General features: G+C 38.0%; 1 protein-coding gene across 5 annotated transcripts in view; it reads left to right on the forward strand.

The window, feature by feature from the left end:
• CNKSR2 (connector enhancer of kinase suppressor of Ras 2) overlaps positions 1-18,287 on the forward strand; it is a 292,571-nt gene that overhangs the window by 68,236 nt on the left and 206,048 nt on the right. For all 5 annotated transcript variants that reach the window (XM_027054659.2, XM_027054656.2, XM_027054661.2 and 2 more), the window contains exon 3: positions 17,611-17,813. In XM_027054659.2, the coding sequence (XP_026910460.2) occupies positions 17,611-17,813 (203 nt within the window). The remainder of the gene's footprint in view (positions 1-17,610; positions 17,814-18,287) is intronic.

Genomic DNA, 18,287 nt, shown 5'->3' on the forward strand with positions numbered 1-18,287 from the left:
TGAGGGCACAGAAGAGAAAATAGCTAGCTTTGACTATGATAGATGGGTTCATATTGCAAAAGCATCCTAGAGTAAGATGAGCATGTGTTTGGAAGAACAAGAACAAAGGGCTTTCCATGTAGGTAAAACAACACCTACACAGGCACACACAATAAAGAGCATACCTGGTAGGTTTGAACTGTGGTTAACTTTTTGAGAGGACAAAAATACATGGGAAATATTGGCAGAAGATTAGGCTATAAAATATAGAATAGGCCCAGACTATAAAGTACCTAAACATCATGGTAAGAGATTTGTACTTTCTTTTCTGGATATTGGAAAACCATGTAGGAATGATCGAATACTTATTTTAAAAAGGTAACTGATGGTAGTGAAAAGGATGGGATGGAGTGGGCATAATCTGAAGACCAGGTGAAGTGTTTGGTAATGTGTAAAATACTCTACTTAGGCTACCAGTAGGGCTTAAACTAAGGATGTGGAACAGGAATAGAGAAGATGTGGTGAATATGAGGGATGAGATAAAGGGAGTTGAGAAAGATTCCATGCTTTCTAGCTGCAGAGATAGAGTAGATGATTTTGCAATAATGAAGATGGACAGTAGTATCAAGAATAGATTTAGCTGGGAATATAAATTGAGTTTTAGATTTGTTGAATTTGAGACATCTCTGAGTTATCCATGAAGAAATCCTCATCACATAGTTGAACAAATGAATTTGGAGGTTGAGAAGTGGCTAAAGATAGAGATTTAGGAGTCTCCAGGATATAAGGATTGAATCCATAGAGAAAGAGCAGATCTACCCAAGGAGGGTCTGTAGAATATAATGAACAAAGGACTCAGCTCCACATTTGGGCTGGGAAGGAAGAAGAGGAAGCTGCAGGGGAGGCTTATGGTGTGGTCAGAAAAGCGGGAAGATAACTTCAAAAGAATTGTCAGAAAAGCAATGGGGAGTACTTTTCATTAAGGAACATCAATAATATCAAATTTCACTAAAATCCATTAGAATAAGCAAGTAAAAACGTGATTGAGGGGTGCCTGGCTGTCTCAGTTGGTATAGCATGTGACTATTGATCCTCAGGGTCATGAGTTCAAGCCCCACATTGGGTGTGGAGCCTAGTTAAAAAAAAAAAAGAAAGAAAGAAAGACCTGACTGAAAACAGTTTCTAAAAAAGATTACAATGTGAAACCAGATTGATTGAATATTACCTTCCACTTAGACATCTCAGTCTTAACCTTAATTGTCATTTCCTCAAAAAGACATTCTAATTATTCTCTCACCATTGACTGTTCTAAAATTAGCCCCTTACCGTTATTCTTTTAACCTTCATCTCATTTTGTAATTCCACATTTGTCAGTTTAATGTCTGTTTCATCTGCTAGATTGTAAGCTATGTGGCAAAAGTAACTATGCTTATTAAACACCTCGTGTATACCACAGATCCCTGGCAATAGTGGATGCTGAATAAATATTTTTTGAAAGTGGCATTGTAAAAGTCTTGAGACATTTTTCACATGATAGTTTGGGGATCTTCTTATTTTCCTATTGCTGAGATAAGAGAAATCAGTTTAGACTCGAGCATGCACTTGCACTCTATCCCTTATCAGAATCAGATCACAGAAATTATGCTGCATATAAGAGATGGTACTCAGGGTAAGGTAAGAGTCTTCCATGGTTTTGCATACTAGTCTCCAAATATGAGTCAGTGTGGCCATGAAGGTGCACTGGAAGTGGCTTGGACATGAGCACACCATCTAGCAGTCCTCTATCTGCCACGTCTTTTATAACAGTAAGTAATTGGGTGTGTCAGAGTTCAGGGTGTTATGTCTCATAAGCAGGACTCCACAGATGAACCACTCACGTGCTGAACTTTACACTGTCAGTTTGAAGAAGGAAATAAGATTGATGATTACAATTCTACCCACAAATAGTCTGAACCTACAGGCTTTGGAGTTTGGGTCATTAACAATCTCTGCTGACCTAAACTTACTTAGAAAGATGACATCAGAGGGGCACCTAGTGGCTCAGTCGGTTGGGCATCCGACTTCGGCTCAGGTCATGATCTCACAGTCTGTGAGTTCAAGCCCCGCGTCAGGCTCTGTGCTGTCAGTTCAGAGCCTGGAGCCTGCTTCGGATTCTGTGTCTCCCTCTCTCTCTCTCTCTGCCCCTCCCCCACTCATGCTCTGTCTCTATCAAAAAATCAATAAACGTTAAAAAAAATTAAAAAAAAAAGAAAGATGGCATCAGAGATATATGTTTAGACTATTTCAATGTTCTCACCATGGAGCTGTGGTAAATCTCTTCATATGCTGAGTTTTAATTCCTCCACAGTTCTGGGTTTAAGCTCTACAGTGTTGCATCATTTTCTTGGGGAAAAAACACATTAAATTCATTCTTTCTGTGTTTATTCAGCAATAAATTGGTTACATTCCCCAAGGAGGTCAAATATCAAACTTCCCTTCTACCACTTCCTAATGACTACATCAGGAAGTTAGAAGTGCAGATACCTTCTAATTTATGCGAACGGATATTTTCCAGTGAATTTAAAGTAAATTTCTAGGCAGTGAATTCTGATTTACTTCTACATACCATTATAAAATTAGGGGATGAGATCCCTCATCAGCAAGCTGAGTTGACTAGACCAGGAGGTGTGCTGTTGGGAATGGGGTATTGTGAAATATCTCTTTGAAACTTTAATGTCTCTACTGGCTTTCTACTTTTTCCTTACATCTACTGGTTTTATTTCTTATTTTAACAATTATATATTCATGATCAAACAGTGATACCATGGGAATTACAAAGATGAAAAAGGCACAGTCCATGCTCCTAAGATGTATACAGTCCAGTAAATAAGACAATAGTCATTAAAAGATAATACAGATTTTTTAAAATCCCAGAGGATTGCAGAAGGAAATAATGAATCCAGAGATCCAGGAAATGTAGGTGGGATTTGCTTTGGGACTTGCAGGATGAGTAGATGTTTGCCAGACAAAAAGTCGGGGAAAAGTTATCTAGGCAGAAGAAATATCATGTAAATACAGAAATGTGAAAGAGTATGAAGTATTCAGAGAAAAATGAGAATTTTGATTTGGCTGGTGCAGAGAGGGAAGTGAAAGGAAGAAAGGCAACTTACATTTTGTATCACATTATAATTTTTCACTTAGATGGGTTATTTTGGTTCTTCAGTATGCTTTCTGCCCGGTGCTTACATGCAGAAGATATTAAATTAATGTTATCTTACTGAATGAAGTTCTCTGCCGTTTTCCAGAGAACTGTAAATTTTTCTCTTGCCTCTGACTCTGAAGTTTCTGTTCCTAATATAAGGAAGACACAAAAAATTCACCAAATTTCTTTGTTTCTTTCAAGCTATGGAATATTTTCATCTGTCTTATTTTAAAGTTAGTACTGATGGGGAATAAATGTTATGGCAGTTGATGAAAATCAAAGGTTTCTTTAGTAACATGTTCATTCATGCAACATGTATTTATTTAAACACCAGCTATATTGTTTGTACCATGTTATTCTAGAAAGAAGTAAGCTGTTCATGATTTGGAGGTATGTTAACTCTTTCCTGCTGTTATGCTCTCATTTAGTATGCCTCAATAGAGAGCTTTGTATATTAACTGCAAGAGTAAGCATAAATAAAATATATAGCTTAATGTATAGCCCTTAATTTATGCTCTGACAATACACCTTGTTATTGGGAAGTGTAAGTGGATCGTTTATGACAGGATAAGAACAGCTTTCATTTGATTCTTCATTTACTTTTCATATAATAGGTATTTTGCATGAAAATTTAGATGTCTGAAATTGCTAGGATTTGTTTCTTTGCAACATAATTGCTTGGTTCGTTCATCTCAAAATAATTCATTTCTAAAAAATATTCATTAAAGCAATCTTTTTATGACTCACTCATATTTATAAAGCAAAGTATTATAAAACCTAAACACCTGCTATGTGATGCAATCAAATTAAGAGCTCTGAATAAAATAGCATTGACATTGTAAAATGTGTGGTGCCAATATTGAATATTTTGTTAAGTGTTTAGAGAATTTGCTACTAGTGAGGATATAGCAAATGTGATCTTCTAAAATGTTAAATATATCCTTCATTTCTTTCTTTCCTGTGCTTTCACATGCATATAATTAAAAGGAAGAACAGTACGAATAGACTGGCTGTGTTAAATCAGTGTAGCCACAATTGTTTCCTGGCAGACTACAAATAAACAAATAGGTAACATATAGGACAAAGAAAATAGCTAACTACATTTCAGGGCTAAGCTTTTGTTTTCGTGATGTAGTCCTTTCTATATCAGTAATAATACATAATTTCCCCATGCATATCCAGTAAAAAGCAAGTCTGTAATGAATAAATCTGCACTTTTTAAAAGTTGAGAGAATAGGCAGGAGAGGAAGATGGTGGCAGAGTAGGAGGTCCCTAGCCTTGTCTTGTCCCAAGAACACAACTTGATAACTATTAAATCATCCTAAATACCTCAGAAATTGACCTGAAGATGGACAGAACAAACTCCACCACTAAAGGGAGAAAAGAGACTACTACATCAAAGAACATAGGAAGTGTGGAGATGTGGTTTAGGTGAGAAACAAATGGCAGTGCTGTAGACAGGCAGGAGCCCTGGTCATGGAGAAAGGCTAGAGAGAGAGAAGCACATGGGAACACACAAGAAAAACATTTTACCAAAGGCATTGTCTTGGAAAATAAGAGGGGCTGAATTTCATGACTTCTTGAAAACAGCAGGGCTTAAATCCCGGAGTTTTAAAGGTCAGCAGGCTTGGCTGTGATAGGGTCCAGAGGGCACTCTACTGCTCCTGAAGAGAAGGTAGGCAAACAACCCAGGGGTAGACAGCATGGAAACAATGATCTGAGGAACACGTGGGGTAGACAGGGGAGAAAGTATTCACTCAGAGTGTATCCCTGAGAGGCAGCTTTCACAGAGCTGTCTCCCCAGAAACAAAGGAGCTGGCTGGTACCATTTCCCTTGCCCATCCCTCAATATAAACCCAGAATACTTGCAGGAAGTAGTGAAGAATGAACATTGGCTGCCTAACTTGCTTATACCAAGCCCTACCCACCCCCTGCATCCTAGTGGGGCTGCCCTCCTCAGTCAAGCTTGCCTCAGTCCCTACACAGTGGGCTCCTGCCCCAGAAGACCAGCATAAACCCCTGCCCCCACCATGTTGCCCAACCAGAGAGCCTTGCCAGGCCTCAGTTCTGGTGGAGCTAGTGTCAGGTCTCATTTCACAAGCAGGCTAGAGCACACCTAGTTAAAATTTGTCACATTCAGGCCAGGGACCAAACACTGCCCACAGTAGGCAAGAAGAGCCTATGCAGATGACTGGCCTGAGGATAGAGCAGCCAAAACACAACAGCAGAGTACATGCACCACACACCAGACACCCCCTGAAGCACCAAGATCTGGACACTACTTGACCTCCTCTTCATAAGGCCATTACTTTCAAGGGAAGGAGACATATTGGCTTTTCTACACAGAGAAGACAGAGACTGAGACAAAAGGCTAAGATGGAGGAATTGATCCCAAAAGAAAGAACAAGATAAGTCCACTGCCAGATATCTAAGTGAAACCAATAAAAGTAACATGCCTGTTGGAGAATTTAAAATAATAATCCTAAGGCGACTCACTGGGCTTGAGAATAGAAGACATCAGTGAGACCCTTACCACAAAGATAAAAAAGTTAAAAAGAATCGGAGATGAAAAAATGCAGTAAACAGGATTGGAAAGAGGCCTGATGAAATGAACAGCAGGCTGGAAGAAGCAGAGGAATGAATTAGTGACCTAGACCACAAAATAATAGGAAAGAATGAAACTGAACAAAAGAGAGAAGGATTATGCAACACAAGAATAGATTTAGGGAATCAGTGATTCCATCAAATTTAATAACATTCATATTATAGGAGTCCTAGAAGAAGAATAGAGAAAAGGGGGCAGAAAATTTACTTGAAGAAATAATAACTGAAAACTTCCCTAATCTGGATAAGGAAATGGACATCCAGATACAGGAGGCACAGAGAACTCTCATCAAGATCAACAAAAGCAGGCCAACACCAAGATGTATTGTAATTAAATTGCAAAATATAGTGATAAAGAAAAAAATCTGAGAAGTAGCAAGTAAGTCCCTAACTTACAAGGAAACACCCATAAAGGTAGCTGGAAATTTCCTAACAGAAACTTAGGAGGCCAGAAGGCAATGGCATGATGTATTCAAAGTGCTGAATAGGAAAAATCTGCAGCCAAGAATACTCTATCCAGCAAGGCTATCAGAGTAGAAAGAAAAATGAAGAGTTTCCCAGACAAACAAAAACTAAAGGCATTCATGAGCACTAAACCAGCCAAGCAAGAAATATTAGAGGGGACTCTTTGAGTGAAAAGGAGAGACCAAAAATGACAAAGACAAGAAAGGATCAGAGAAAATCTCCAAAAACAATGGGAAAACAGGTAATAAAATGGAACTAAATAGATTTGTATCTACCGCTTATTACTTTGAATGTAAGTGAACTGCTCCAATCAAAAGACATAAGGTGTCAAAATGGATAAAAAAAACAAGACCCATCTATATGCTGCCTACAAGAGACTCATTTTAGACCTAAAGAAACTTGTAAATTGACATTGAGGGGGCAGAGAACAATTTATTGTACAAATGGATCTCAAAAGAAAGCTGGAGTAGCAATACTTCTATTGAACAAACTAGACTTTAAAACAAGACTGTAAAAAGAGACAAAGAAGGGCACTATATAGTCCTCAAGGGGACAAGCCAACAAAAAGATATAATAACAATGTGAGTATTTATGCATCCAAATGGGACCACCTACATATATAAAACAATTAATAACAAACATAAAACAACCTAGTAGATGACACAGTAATACTAGGTGATGTTAGCAGCCCATTTATACCAATGAAGAGATCATCTGAACAGAAAAACAAGGAAACAGTGGCTTTGAATGGCACACTGGACTACATAGACTTAATAGATATATTCAGAGCATTCCATCCTAAACCAGCAGAATATACATTCATCTTAATTGAATAGGGAACATTCTCCAGAATAGATCACATATAAGATCACAAAATGGATCTCAACAAGTACAAAGAGATTGAAATTATACCATGCACCTGTTCTGACCACAACACTGTAAAACTAAAAGTCAACTAGAAAAAAATTTGAAAAGACCACAAATACATGCAGGTTAAACAACATGCTACGAAACAGCAAATGGGTTAACCAGAAAACCAAAGAAAAAATTTAAAACTACATGGAAACATGAAAATGAAAACAAAGGAGTCCAACAAAGCAGTCCTAAGAGGGAAGTATATAGCAATACAAGCGTAGCTCAAGAGGCATGAAAAATCTCAAAGAAACAGTCTAACCTTGCACCTAAAGGAGCTAGAAAAAGAACAAAAAATGAAGCCTAAAGCCAGAAGAAGGAAGGAAATCATACAGAATAGAGCCAAAATAAATGACACAGAAACTAAAAAAACAACAGATCAATGAAACCAGGAGCTGGTTCTCTGAAAAACATCAATAAAAATGATAAACCTCTATCCAGACGTATCAAAAAGAAAAAAGACACAAAATCACAAATGAGGGGAGAAATAACAACCAACACCACAGAAATACAATTATAAGAGAATATGATGAGAAACTATATGCCAACAAATTGGACAACTTGGAACAAATGGAAAAATTCCTAGAAACATATAACTACCAAAACTGAAACAGGAAGAAGTAGAAAACTTGAACAGACCGATAACCAGCAAGGACACTGTATCAGCAATCAAGAAACTCCTAACAAACAAAAGTCCAGGGCCCGATGCTTTACATGTGAAATCTATCAAACATTAAAAGAATAGCTAATACCTATTCTTCTCAACTATTCCAAAAGCTAGAAAAGAAGGAAAACTTCCAAATTCATTATATGAGGCCAGTGTTACCCTGATACCAAAACCACGCAAAGACTCCACTAAAAAAAGAAACCTATAGGCCAATATCTTTCATGAACATAGTTGCGAAAATTCTCAATAAAATGCTAGCAGATAGAATCCAGCAGTACGATTAAAAAAATCATTCACCATGGTCAAGTGGAATTTATTCTTGGGTTTCTAGGGTGGTTTAATATTTGCAAATCAATCAACCTAATACAGGACATTAATAGAAGAAAGGATAAGAACCCTATGATCATTTCAATAGTTGCAGAAAAAGCATCTGACAAAGTACAACACCCATTCAAGATAAAAATTCAACAATTTCCCTTAGGTTTCAGTTAAGGAGTTCTCTCAGGGTATCCTTCCAGGTTTTGTCCAGAAGATTTTTTATTCTCTAATTCTTGAGTTGCATTTAAAAAAGTAATTTGAGTATTATCTTAAATTTTGAAGGCTTCAAAGTATTTTTACTTTGCCTTCATATTTTTATTTATAACAACTGTATTATCTTTTTAAATTATTCTGACCTTTTCTAAAAAAACTATTTGAAATGTGAGTATTATATATAAAGAGACAAATTAATGTGTTTTTTTTAATTAAATTTTTTTTTCAGTGTTTATTTATTTTTGGGACAGAGAGACAGAGCATGAATGGGGGAGGGGCAGAGAGAGAGGGAGACGCAGAATCGGAAACAGGCTCCAGGCTCTGAGCCATCAGCCCAGAGCCCGACGCGGGGCTCGAACTCACGGAGCGCGAGATCGTGACCTGGCTGAAGTCAGACGCTTAACCGACTGCGCCACCCAGGCGCCCCGACAAATTAATGTTTTATAGGTGCTAATGGCTATAGAGTGAATGTTACATTACAGGTTGATTGATTAGGTTCCTCTCTTTTTTTTAAATGGACTCTAACTTTATTTTTTTTTGTTTTTTTGTTTTGTTTTTAATTTTAATTTTAATTTTTTTAATATGAAATTTATTCTCAAATTGGTTTCCATACAACACCCAGTGCTCATCCCAACAGGTGCCCTACTCAATACCCATCACCCACTTTCCCCTCCCTCCCACCTCCCATCAACCTTCAGTTTATTCTCAGTTTTTAAGGGTCTTTTATGCTTTGGCTCCCTCCCTCTCAAACTTTTTTTTTCCTTCCCCTTCCCCATGGTCTTCTGTTAAGTTTCTAGGGTCCACATAACAGTGAAAACATATAGTATCTGTCTTTCTCTGTATGACTTATTTCACTTAGCATAACACTCTCCAATTCCATCCACATTGCTACCGATGGCCAGATTTCATTCTTACTTATTGCCAAGCAGTATTCCATTGTGTATATAAACCACAATTTCTTTATCCATTCATCAGTTGATGGACATTTAGGCTCTTTCCATAATTTGGCTATTGTTGAAAGTGCTGCTATAAACATTGGGGTACAAGTGCCCCTGTGCATCAGCACTCCTGTATCCTTTGGGTAAATTCCTAGCAGTGCTATTGCTGGGTCTTAGGGTAGATCTATTTTTAATTTTTGGAGGAACCTCCACACTGTTTTCCAGAGCGGCTGCACCAGTTTGCATTCCCACCAACAGTGCAAGAGGGTTCCCGTTTCTCCACATCCTCGCCAGCATCTGTAGTCTCTTGATTTGTTCATTTTGGCCACTCTGACTGGTGTGAGGTGATATCTGAGTGTGGTTTTGATTTGTATTTCCCTGATGAGGAGCGACGTTGAGCATCTTTTCATGTGCCTGTTGGCCATCCGGATGTCTTCTTTAGAGAAGTGTCTATTCATGTTTTCTGCCCATTTCTTCACGGGATTATTTGTTTTTTGGGTGTGGAGTTTGGTGAGCTCTTTATAGATTTTGGATACTAGCCCTTTGTCTGATATGTCATTGGCAAATATCTTTTCCCATTCCGTAGGTTGCTTTTTAGTTTTATTGATTGTTTCCTTTGCAGTGCAGAAGCTTTTTATATTGATGAGATCCCCATAGTTCATTTTTTCTTTTAATTCCCTTGCATTTGGGGATGTGTCAAGTAAGAAATTGCTGCGGCTAGGGTCAGAAAGGTTTTTTTCCTGCTTTCCCCTCTAGGGTTTTGATGGTTTCCTGTCTCACATTCAGATCCTTTATCCATTTTGAGTTTATTTTTGTGAATGGTGTAAGAAAGTGGTCTAGTTTCATTCTTCTGCATGTTGCTGTCCAGTTCTCTCAGCACCATTTGTTAAAGAGACTTTTTTCCATTGGATATTCTTTCCTGCTTTGTCAAAGATTAGTTGCCATACTTTTGTGGGTCCAGTTCTCGAGTCTCTGTTCTATTCCAATGGTCCATGTGTCTGTTTTTGTGCCAATACCATGCTCTCTTGATGATTACAGCTATGTAGTAGAGGCTAAAGTCTGGGATTGTGATGCCTCCTGCTTTGGTCTTCTTTAATATTACTTTGGCTATTCAGGGTCTTTTGTGGTTCCATACAAATTTTAGGATTGCTTGTTCTAACTTCGAGAAGAATGCTGGTGCAATTTTGATTGGGGTTGCATTGAATGTGCAGATTGCTTTGGGTAGTATTGACAATTTAACAATATTTATTCTTCCAATCCATGAACACGGAATGTTCTTCCATTTCTTTGTATCTTCTTCAATTTCCTTCATAAGCTTTCTATAGTTTTCAGCATACAGATCTTTTACATCTTTGGTTAGATTTATTCCTAGGTATTTTATGCTTCTTGGTGCAATTGTGAATGGGATCAGTTTCTTTATTTGTCTTTCTGTTCCTTCATTATTAGTGTATAAGAATGCAACTGATTTCTGTACGTTAATTTTGTATCCTGTGACTTTGCTAAATTGATGTATCAGTTCTAGCAGACTTTTGGTGGAGTCTATCGGGTTTTACATATATAGTATCATCATCTTGAAAAAGTGAAAGCTTGACTTCATCATTGCCAGTTTTGATGCCTTTGATTTCCTTTGGTATCTGATTGCTGATACTAGAACTTTCAACACTACATTAAACAACAGCGGTGAGAGTGGACATCCCTGTCGTGTTCCTGATCTCGGGGAAAGCTCTCAGCTTTTCCCCATTGAGGATGATATTCGCTGTGGTCTTTTCATAAATGGCTTTTATGATCTTTAAGTATGTTACTTCTATCCTGACTTTCTTGAGGGTTTTTATTAAGAAAGGATGTTTTTTCAATTTTGTGAAATGCTTTTTCTGCATCGATTGACAGGATCATATGGTTCTTATCTTTTCTTTCATTAATGTGATGTATCACATTGACTGATTTGCGAATGTTGAACCAGCCCTGTAGCCCAGGAATGAATCCCACTTGATCATTGTGAATAATTCTTTATATATGCTGTTGAATTCAATTTGCTATTATGTTATTGAGAATTTTTGCATCCATATTCATCAGGGATATTGGCCTATAGTTCTATTTTTTCCTGGGTCTCTGTCTGGTTTAGGAATCAAAGTAATGCTGGCTTCATAGAATGAGTCTGGAAGTTTTCCTTCCCTTTCTATTTTTTGGAACAGCTTGAGAAGGATAGGTATTATCTCTGCTTTAAATGTCTGGTAGAATTCCCCTGGGAAGCCATCTGGTCCTGGACTCTTATTTGTTGGGAGATTTTTGATAACCGATTCAATTTCTTTGCTGGTTATAGGTCTGTTCAAGTTTTCTATTCCTTCCTGTTTGAGTTTTGGAAGTGTGTGGGTGCTTAGGAATTTGTCCATTTCTTCCAGGTTGTCCAGTTTGTTGGCATATAATTTTTCATAGTATTCCCTGATAATTGCCTGTATTTCTGAGGGATTTATTGTAATAATTCCATTTTGATTCATGATTTTATCTATTTGGGTCATCTCCCTTTTCTTTTTGAGAAGCCTGGCTAGAGGTTTATCAATTTTATTTTTTAAATAATCAACTTATTTCATTGATCTGCTCTACAGTTTTTTTAGATTCTATATTGTTTATTTCTGCTCTGAACTTTATTATTTCTCTTCTTCTGCTGGGTTTGGGGTACTTTGCTGTTCTCCTTCTATTTCCTTTAGGTGTGCTGTTAGATTTTGTATTTGGCATTTTTCTTGTTTCTTGAGATAGGCCTGGATTGCAATGTATTTTCCTCTCAGGACTGCCTTCGCTGCATCCCAAAGCATTTGGATTGTTGTATTTTAATTTTCACTTGTTTCCATATATTTTTTAATTTCTTCTCTAATTACCTGGTTGACCCATTCATTCTTTAGTAGGGTGTTCTTTAACCTCCATGCTTTTGGAGGTTTTCCAGACTTTTTCCTGTGGTTGATTTCAAGTTTCATAGCATTGTGGTCTGAAAGTGTGCACGGTATGATCTCAATTCTTTTATACTTATGAAGGGCTGTTTTGTGACCCAGTATGTGATCTATCTTGGAGAATGTTCCATGTTCACTCGAGAAGAAAGTATATTCTGTTGCTTTGGGATGCAGAGTTCTAAATATATCTGTCAAGTCCATCTGATCCAATGTATCATTCAGGGCCCTTATTTCCTTATTGATCCTGTGTCTAGCTGATCTATCCATTGTTGTAAGTGGGGTATTTAAGTCCCCTGCAATTACCACATTATTATCAATAAAGTTGCTTATGTTTGTGATGAATTGTTTTATATATTTCGGGGCTCACTCCCGTATTCAGTGCATAGACATTTATTATTGTTAGCTCTTCCTGATGGATAGACCCTGTAATTATTATATAATGCCCTTCTTCATCTCTTGTTACAGCCTTTAAAATCTAGTTTGTCTGATATAAGTATGGCTACTCCAGCTTCCTTTTGACTTCCAGTAGCATGATAAATAGTTCTCCATCCCCTCACTTTCAATCTGAAGCTGTCCTCAGGTCTAAAATGAGTCTCTTGTAGACAGCAAATAGATGGGTCTTGTTTTTTTTATCCATTCTGATACCCTATGTCTTTTGGTTGGAGCATTTAGTCCATTTACATTCAGTGTTATTATGGAAAGATATGGGTTTAGAGTCATTGTGATGTCTGTAGGTTTCATGCTTGTAGTGATGTCTCTGGTACTTTCTGGTCCTTGCAACATTTCACTCACAGTATCCCCCTTAGGATCTTTTGTAGGGATGGTTTAGTGACGATGAATTCCTTCAGTTTTTGTTCGTTTCAGAAAACCTTTATCTCATGTTGCATTCTGAATGACAGACTTGCTGAATAGGATTCTCAGCTGCCTTTTTTTTCTGTTCGTCACATTGAAGATTTCCTGCCATTCCTTTCTGGCCTTCCAAGTTTCAGTAGATAGGTCTGCTACTATTGTTATGTGTCTACCTTTGTAAGTTAGAGCCTGTTTATCCCTAGCTACTTTCAGAATTCTCTCTTTATCCTTGTATTTTGCCAGTTTCACTATGATGTGTCATGCAGAAGATCGATTCAAGTTATGTCTGAAGGGAGTTCTCTGTGCCTCTTGGATTTCATTGCCTTTTTCTTTCCCCAGATCAGGGAGTTCTCAACTATGATTTGTTCAAGTACACCTTCAGCCCCTTTCTCTCTCTTCTTCTTCTTCTGGAACTCCTATGATACGGATATTGTTCCATTTGATTGCATGACTTAGTTCTCTAATTCTCCCCTCATACTCCTGGATTTTTTATCTCTCTTTCTCAGCTTCCTCTTTTTCCATAATTTTATCTTCTAATTCACCTATTCTCTCTTCTGCCTCTTCAATCTGTGCTATGGCCGCCTCCATTTTATTTTGCCTTTCATTTATAGCATTTTTTAGCTCCTCACGAGTATTTCTTAGTCCCTTGATCTCTGTAGCAATAGAGTCTCTGCTGTCCTCTATGCTTTTTTCAAGCCCAGTGATTAATTTTATGACTATTATTCTAAATTCTTGTTCCGTTATATTGCTTAAGTCGTTTTTGATCAATTCGTTAGCTGTCGCTGTTTCCTGGAGTTTCTTTTGAGGAGAATTCTTCTGTTGAGTCATTTTGGGTAGTCCCTGCGGTGGCTCCAAACTGCAGGGCACTTCTCCTGTGCTGTCGGGAGTAACTTGTGTTGGTGGGCGGGGCTGCAATCAGACCCAATGTCTGCCCCCAGCCCACCGCTGGGGCCACAGTCAGACTGGTGTGTACCTTATATTCCCCTCTCCCAGGGGCAGGACTCACTGTGGAGTGGTATGGCCCCTTTCTGGGCTGCTTGCTCACTGCCAGGCTTGTGGTGCTGCTTCCATGGGATCTGGCCAATGGCGTATTAGCTGGAGTGGATAGGCAAGGTGCACAGGGGTGGTCGGGGCTGGCTTAGCTTGCTTTGCCATGGGTGGTCCCCTGTGGGAGGGGCCCTGCAGCACTGAGAGGGAGGCAGGCCCATCGGCGGGATGGCTCCACAGAAGCACAGCATTGGGCATTTGCACAGTGCAAGCAAGTTCAGTGAAGGGAACTGGTTGCCTTTGGAATTTTGGCTGGGTAATGGGAGAGGGACATGGTGCTTGCCAGCTCCTTTGTTCCCCCGCTGAGCTGAGTTCTGTCTTCTGGGGCTCAACACTCTCCCTCCTGGCATCCTCTCACCTTTCCCGCTTTCTGATAGCAGAGCTATTGACTTTTAACATTCTAGATGTTAAGCCCTGCTGGCTGTCGGAACTCATGGAGTCCAGCCCCTCTGCTTTTGCAAGCCAGACTTCAGGGGCTCTGCCCTGCCGGGCGGGCTGCCCCTCCACTGCCCCGGCTGGCTCCTGCCAGTCTGTGTAGCACACACCGCCTCTCTGCCCTTCCTACCCTCTTCCGTGGGCCTCTTGTCTACGCTTGGCTCCCGAGGGTGCATTTTGCTAGTCTTCTGGCATTTTTCTGGGTTATTTAGGCAGATGTGGGTGGAATCTAAGCGATCAGCAGGACGCGGTGAGCCCAGCGTCTTCCTACACCACCATCTTCCCAGGTCTGGACTCTCTTAGACCATTGGGAGGTGAACTGAGAGCTTGGAAGACCCCCTACCACAGTCCCTGGAGCACAGGCAGGGCCTGATTAGGTTCCTCTCTAATGAACTATTACTATCATTGAGCTTCTCTAAAAAATTATTATAATGTGTTTGTAAACAAATATTTCTTCATGAAAATCATTAATACACAAAAATTAAAAATGAAAATACTTTTCTACTTCAAGAAAAATGCTTTAATACAGGGGAAAACTTCCAAAAATATGTCAGGAAAGCATTTCAGATATATCATTTAAGTTTAGTTCATATAGTCTCCAAAGTGCAGCTGGGAATGAGCTTTGGAGGGGACCGGCACATGTCCTTCAACTTGCAGAAGGCCTTATCCTTCCTCCAAAGAGTGAGCAATGTGCATATTCAGATGTGATTAAAGATCTTTACAAGGGGAGATTATTTGTGATTATCCCTGTGGGCTCTAAATCCAATCACAAGTGTCCTAATGAGGGAGAGGCAAGGGGATTTGGCACACACAGAAGAGGTGGCCATGTGATCTCAGGAGCAGAGACAGGAGTTATAATGGCCACAAATCAAGGAATGACAACAACTACCAGATGCTGTCAGAGGCAAGATTAGAGCCTCCGGAAGAAGCATTGACCTGCCAACACTGTGACTTCAGCCCAGTGATAGTGATTTTGGATTTCTGATCTCCAAAGTTCAAGAAAATAAATTTCTGTTGTTTTAAGCCAAATAAGTGAATAAATAATTTGATATAATTATAAGTTGTTCTTATCTAGCCACTAGAGAGTATCCTTAATAACCTTATAAAAAGATTTCCTACTTAATATACTGCCACACTGGACAAAATCTCCCAAATGCTTCACAGACAATCCATACTCAGATGCAAGAGAATCTGAAGAGAATGTTGTTTTATTTGTGCAAACAAAACCTTTTTACTTGAGAGAATATTGCAATTCATATTTAGTAGTGAATGTTGAATAGACTATTGTTTTAAAAAACAAGCCCATGACTCCAAAAGGAATGTTCTTAAATTCTTAGCAAAGAACATTCAGACTTGTATCACTATTAAATCTTCACTGGTAACATACATAACTTGGTATTTAATGTTTAAGTGTGCAAACTCCTCTGATCCCTCCTTTTTCTCCTCTAAGTTACTTTTCTTAAATTACTATAGAAGAAATAAATCGCAATTTCATATCAAGTAGGTACCCAGTGCTTGTTGACTTAATAATACAGCTAAATTTATTCTGCCATTTGCTTCCTTTTTTCATACCCCTAGTATTTTATCTCCCATTTTGCTTATGCATCCCCTCACATATAGCCTGGTGACTTGTAGTTCCATTCTGAACTCTGTCTACTCTAAGCTCTCTAAACACAGGGGAGAATCTCTTTGTGCCACATTGTTCTCAACTGTAAAAGGAGCGTAAGTCAAAATTAGAATTTATTTGGGCCTCAGAGGCTATCTAAAATTCTTTGGGTCTTATGATTTTCTATAAGGTAATAAATAACATTTTTTATTTATATGTGACAATAATGTACATCCTGCTGAATAGTTTGATCAAGGTCATCCTTTGGGCAGGTTAACAAGCTTTTTTTGGAGATGTTTTACAAGTCACAATTAGCTGTTTTAAAATTTAATTGTAACTGGGGCACCTGGGTGGCTCAGTCAGTTGAGCATCCAACTTTGACTCAGGTCATGATCTCGCAGTTTGTGGGTTCAAGCCCTGTGTCAGGCTCTGTGCTGACAGCTCGGAGCCTGGAGCCTGCTTCGGATTCTGTGTCTCTGTCTCTCTCTGCCCCTCCCCCACTTGTGCTCTGTCTCTATCAAAAATAAATAAAATGTCAAAAAAATTTAATTGTAACTTATGAAATCTTTCCCTAAAGTTTATTTGTGGAGGTCTTGTAGTATTTCCTATTGAATGCAGTAAAAAGAAAAAAGCTTATTTATAAATATTTATTCATATAACTTCTTTCCACATTAATATATAGGCAATATTTATGGTGAAATAATAAATATTACTAGAAATTCAAAGTGAGACCGAGGAAAGTAAGAAAACATACTTAGCAAAAAATCAGTATAATTGCTTTAGATATGCTTCATATTTGTGAGCTAATGTAACCATGACAAAAATAAAAATAAGTTTAGTTTCATAATTTCTGTTATAAAAAGGAGAAAGTTTATTGGTTTCACTAAGGAATCATTTTTTTCTTGTACCATATTGTAGAAGAAATTTTTTATGTGAGTCATGGAGAGGACACAGAATAAAGCTATATTGGATATGATTTATTTCTTGCTTTTTCATTTTATAGTTGAGTTGTGCTTTCTTTACTCACTTTGAGACTACAGAATTTTTAATAGCATCTACATTCATGACTATGCATGTGCTAATAGAATAGATACTAAAGATAATTATTGATAAAAATGAATTTCACAACTAAATGGACTTGGTTTAAAAGAAAAACATTTATGTGTCTTAGTGATCTTTCTTTCTTGCGTGGCAGAATTCCAAGATATAATGCCCTCATCTTTGCTTGTTCTTATTAGCACCTAACACATTTTATTGTGATTTGTTTATCTGACATTTCCCCAGATCCTCACTTAACTGTGGGTTCTGCTAGGCCAGGAATACTATCTTAGTCATTTGTAATTCTAAATACTAATTTTGTTACCTGTACATAGTAACGTACTCAGTAAATATCTTAGTGAATGAATGTAATACTGAATTTAAGTTTATTTGTTTTCTCTCTTTTTATAATTCAGAATTATGGCTTGGAAACAGAGAATCTAAAAACCCTTTCTCACAAGTTGAATGCATCTGCCAAAAATCTACAGAATTTTATAACAGGGAGGAGAAGGAGTGGCCATTATGATGGGAGAACCAGCCGAAAATTGCCAAATGACTTTTTGACTTCAGTTGTGGACCTGATAGGAGCAGCCAAGAGTCTGCTTGCCTGGTTGGACAGGTAAAATCTCCCACATGTTTCATAAGTAATCCTCCTCAGGTACTAGCTTGAATATAACATTATTTCATGTATTCTTGTGAAAGGATTAGACAGGTAGAGGAATATCAAGTGACAAGTGTCTAATTATGATTCACCACAATATAAGGGTATCATCAAATAGATATTAATTGTTTGTAAAGTTTTATATCTACGTAGCCAATTAATAATTAGTCCCTGACACTTTCAGAATACCTTAACTGCTTTATAAGCAAAGTCATTTTCGCCTGTCATAACAAGATTTATAGAACTGTTTTGTCTCCTAATTTTCTTTATTCTTTGAATTAATTGGTCATATTTAAGGAAGTGACCATTAGGATTCTGTTTGCTGTTTTAAGTAAGGTAATTAGACACTGACACTTTCATAGATTGCATTGCATGTCTTCTTACCCTTGCTTTATTCATCCTTTGTTATTACTCACGTTGCACAATCTTAGA

This window comes from Acinonyx jubatus, chromosome X (genome assembly GCF_027475565.1).
Source record: "Acinonyx jubatus isolate Ajub_Pintada_27869175 chromosome X, VMU_Ajub_asm_v1.0, whole genome shotgun sequence".
Classification (NCBI taxonomy): domain Eukaryota; kingdom Metazoa; phylum Chordata; class Mammalia; order Carnivora; family Felidae; genus Acinonyx; species Acinonyx jubatus.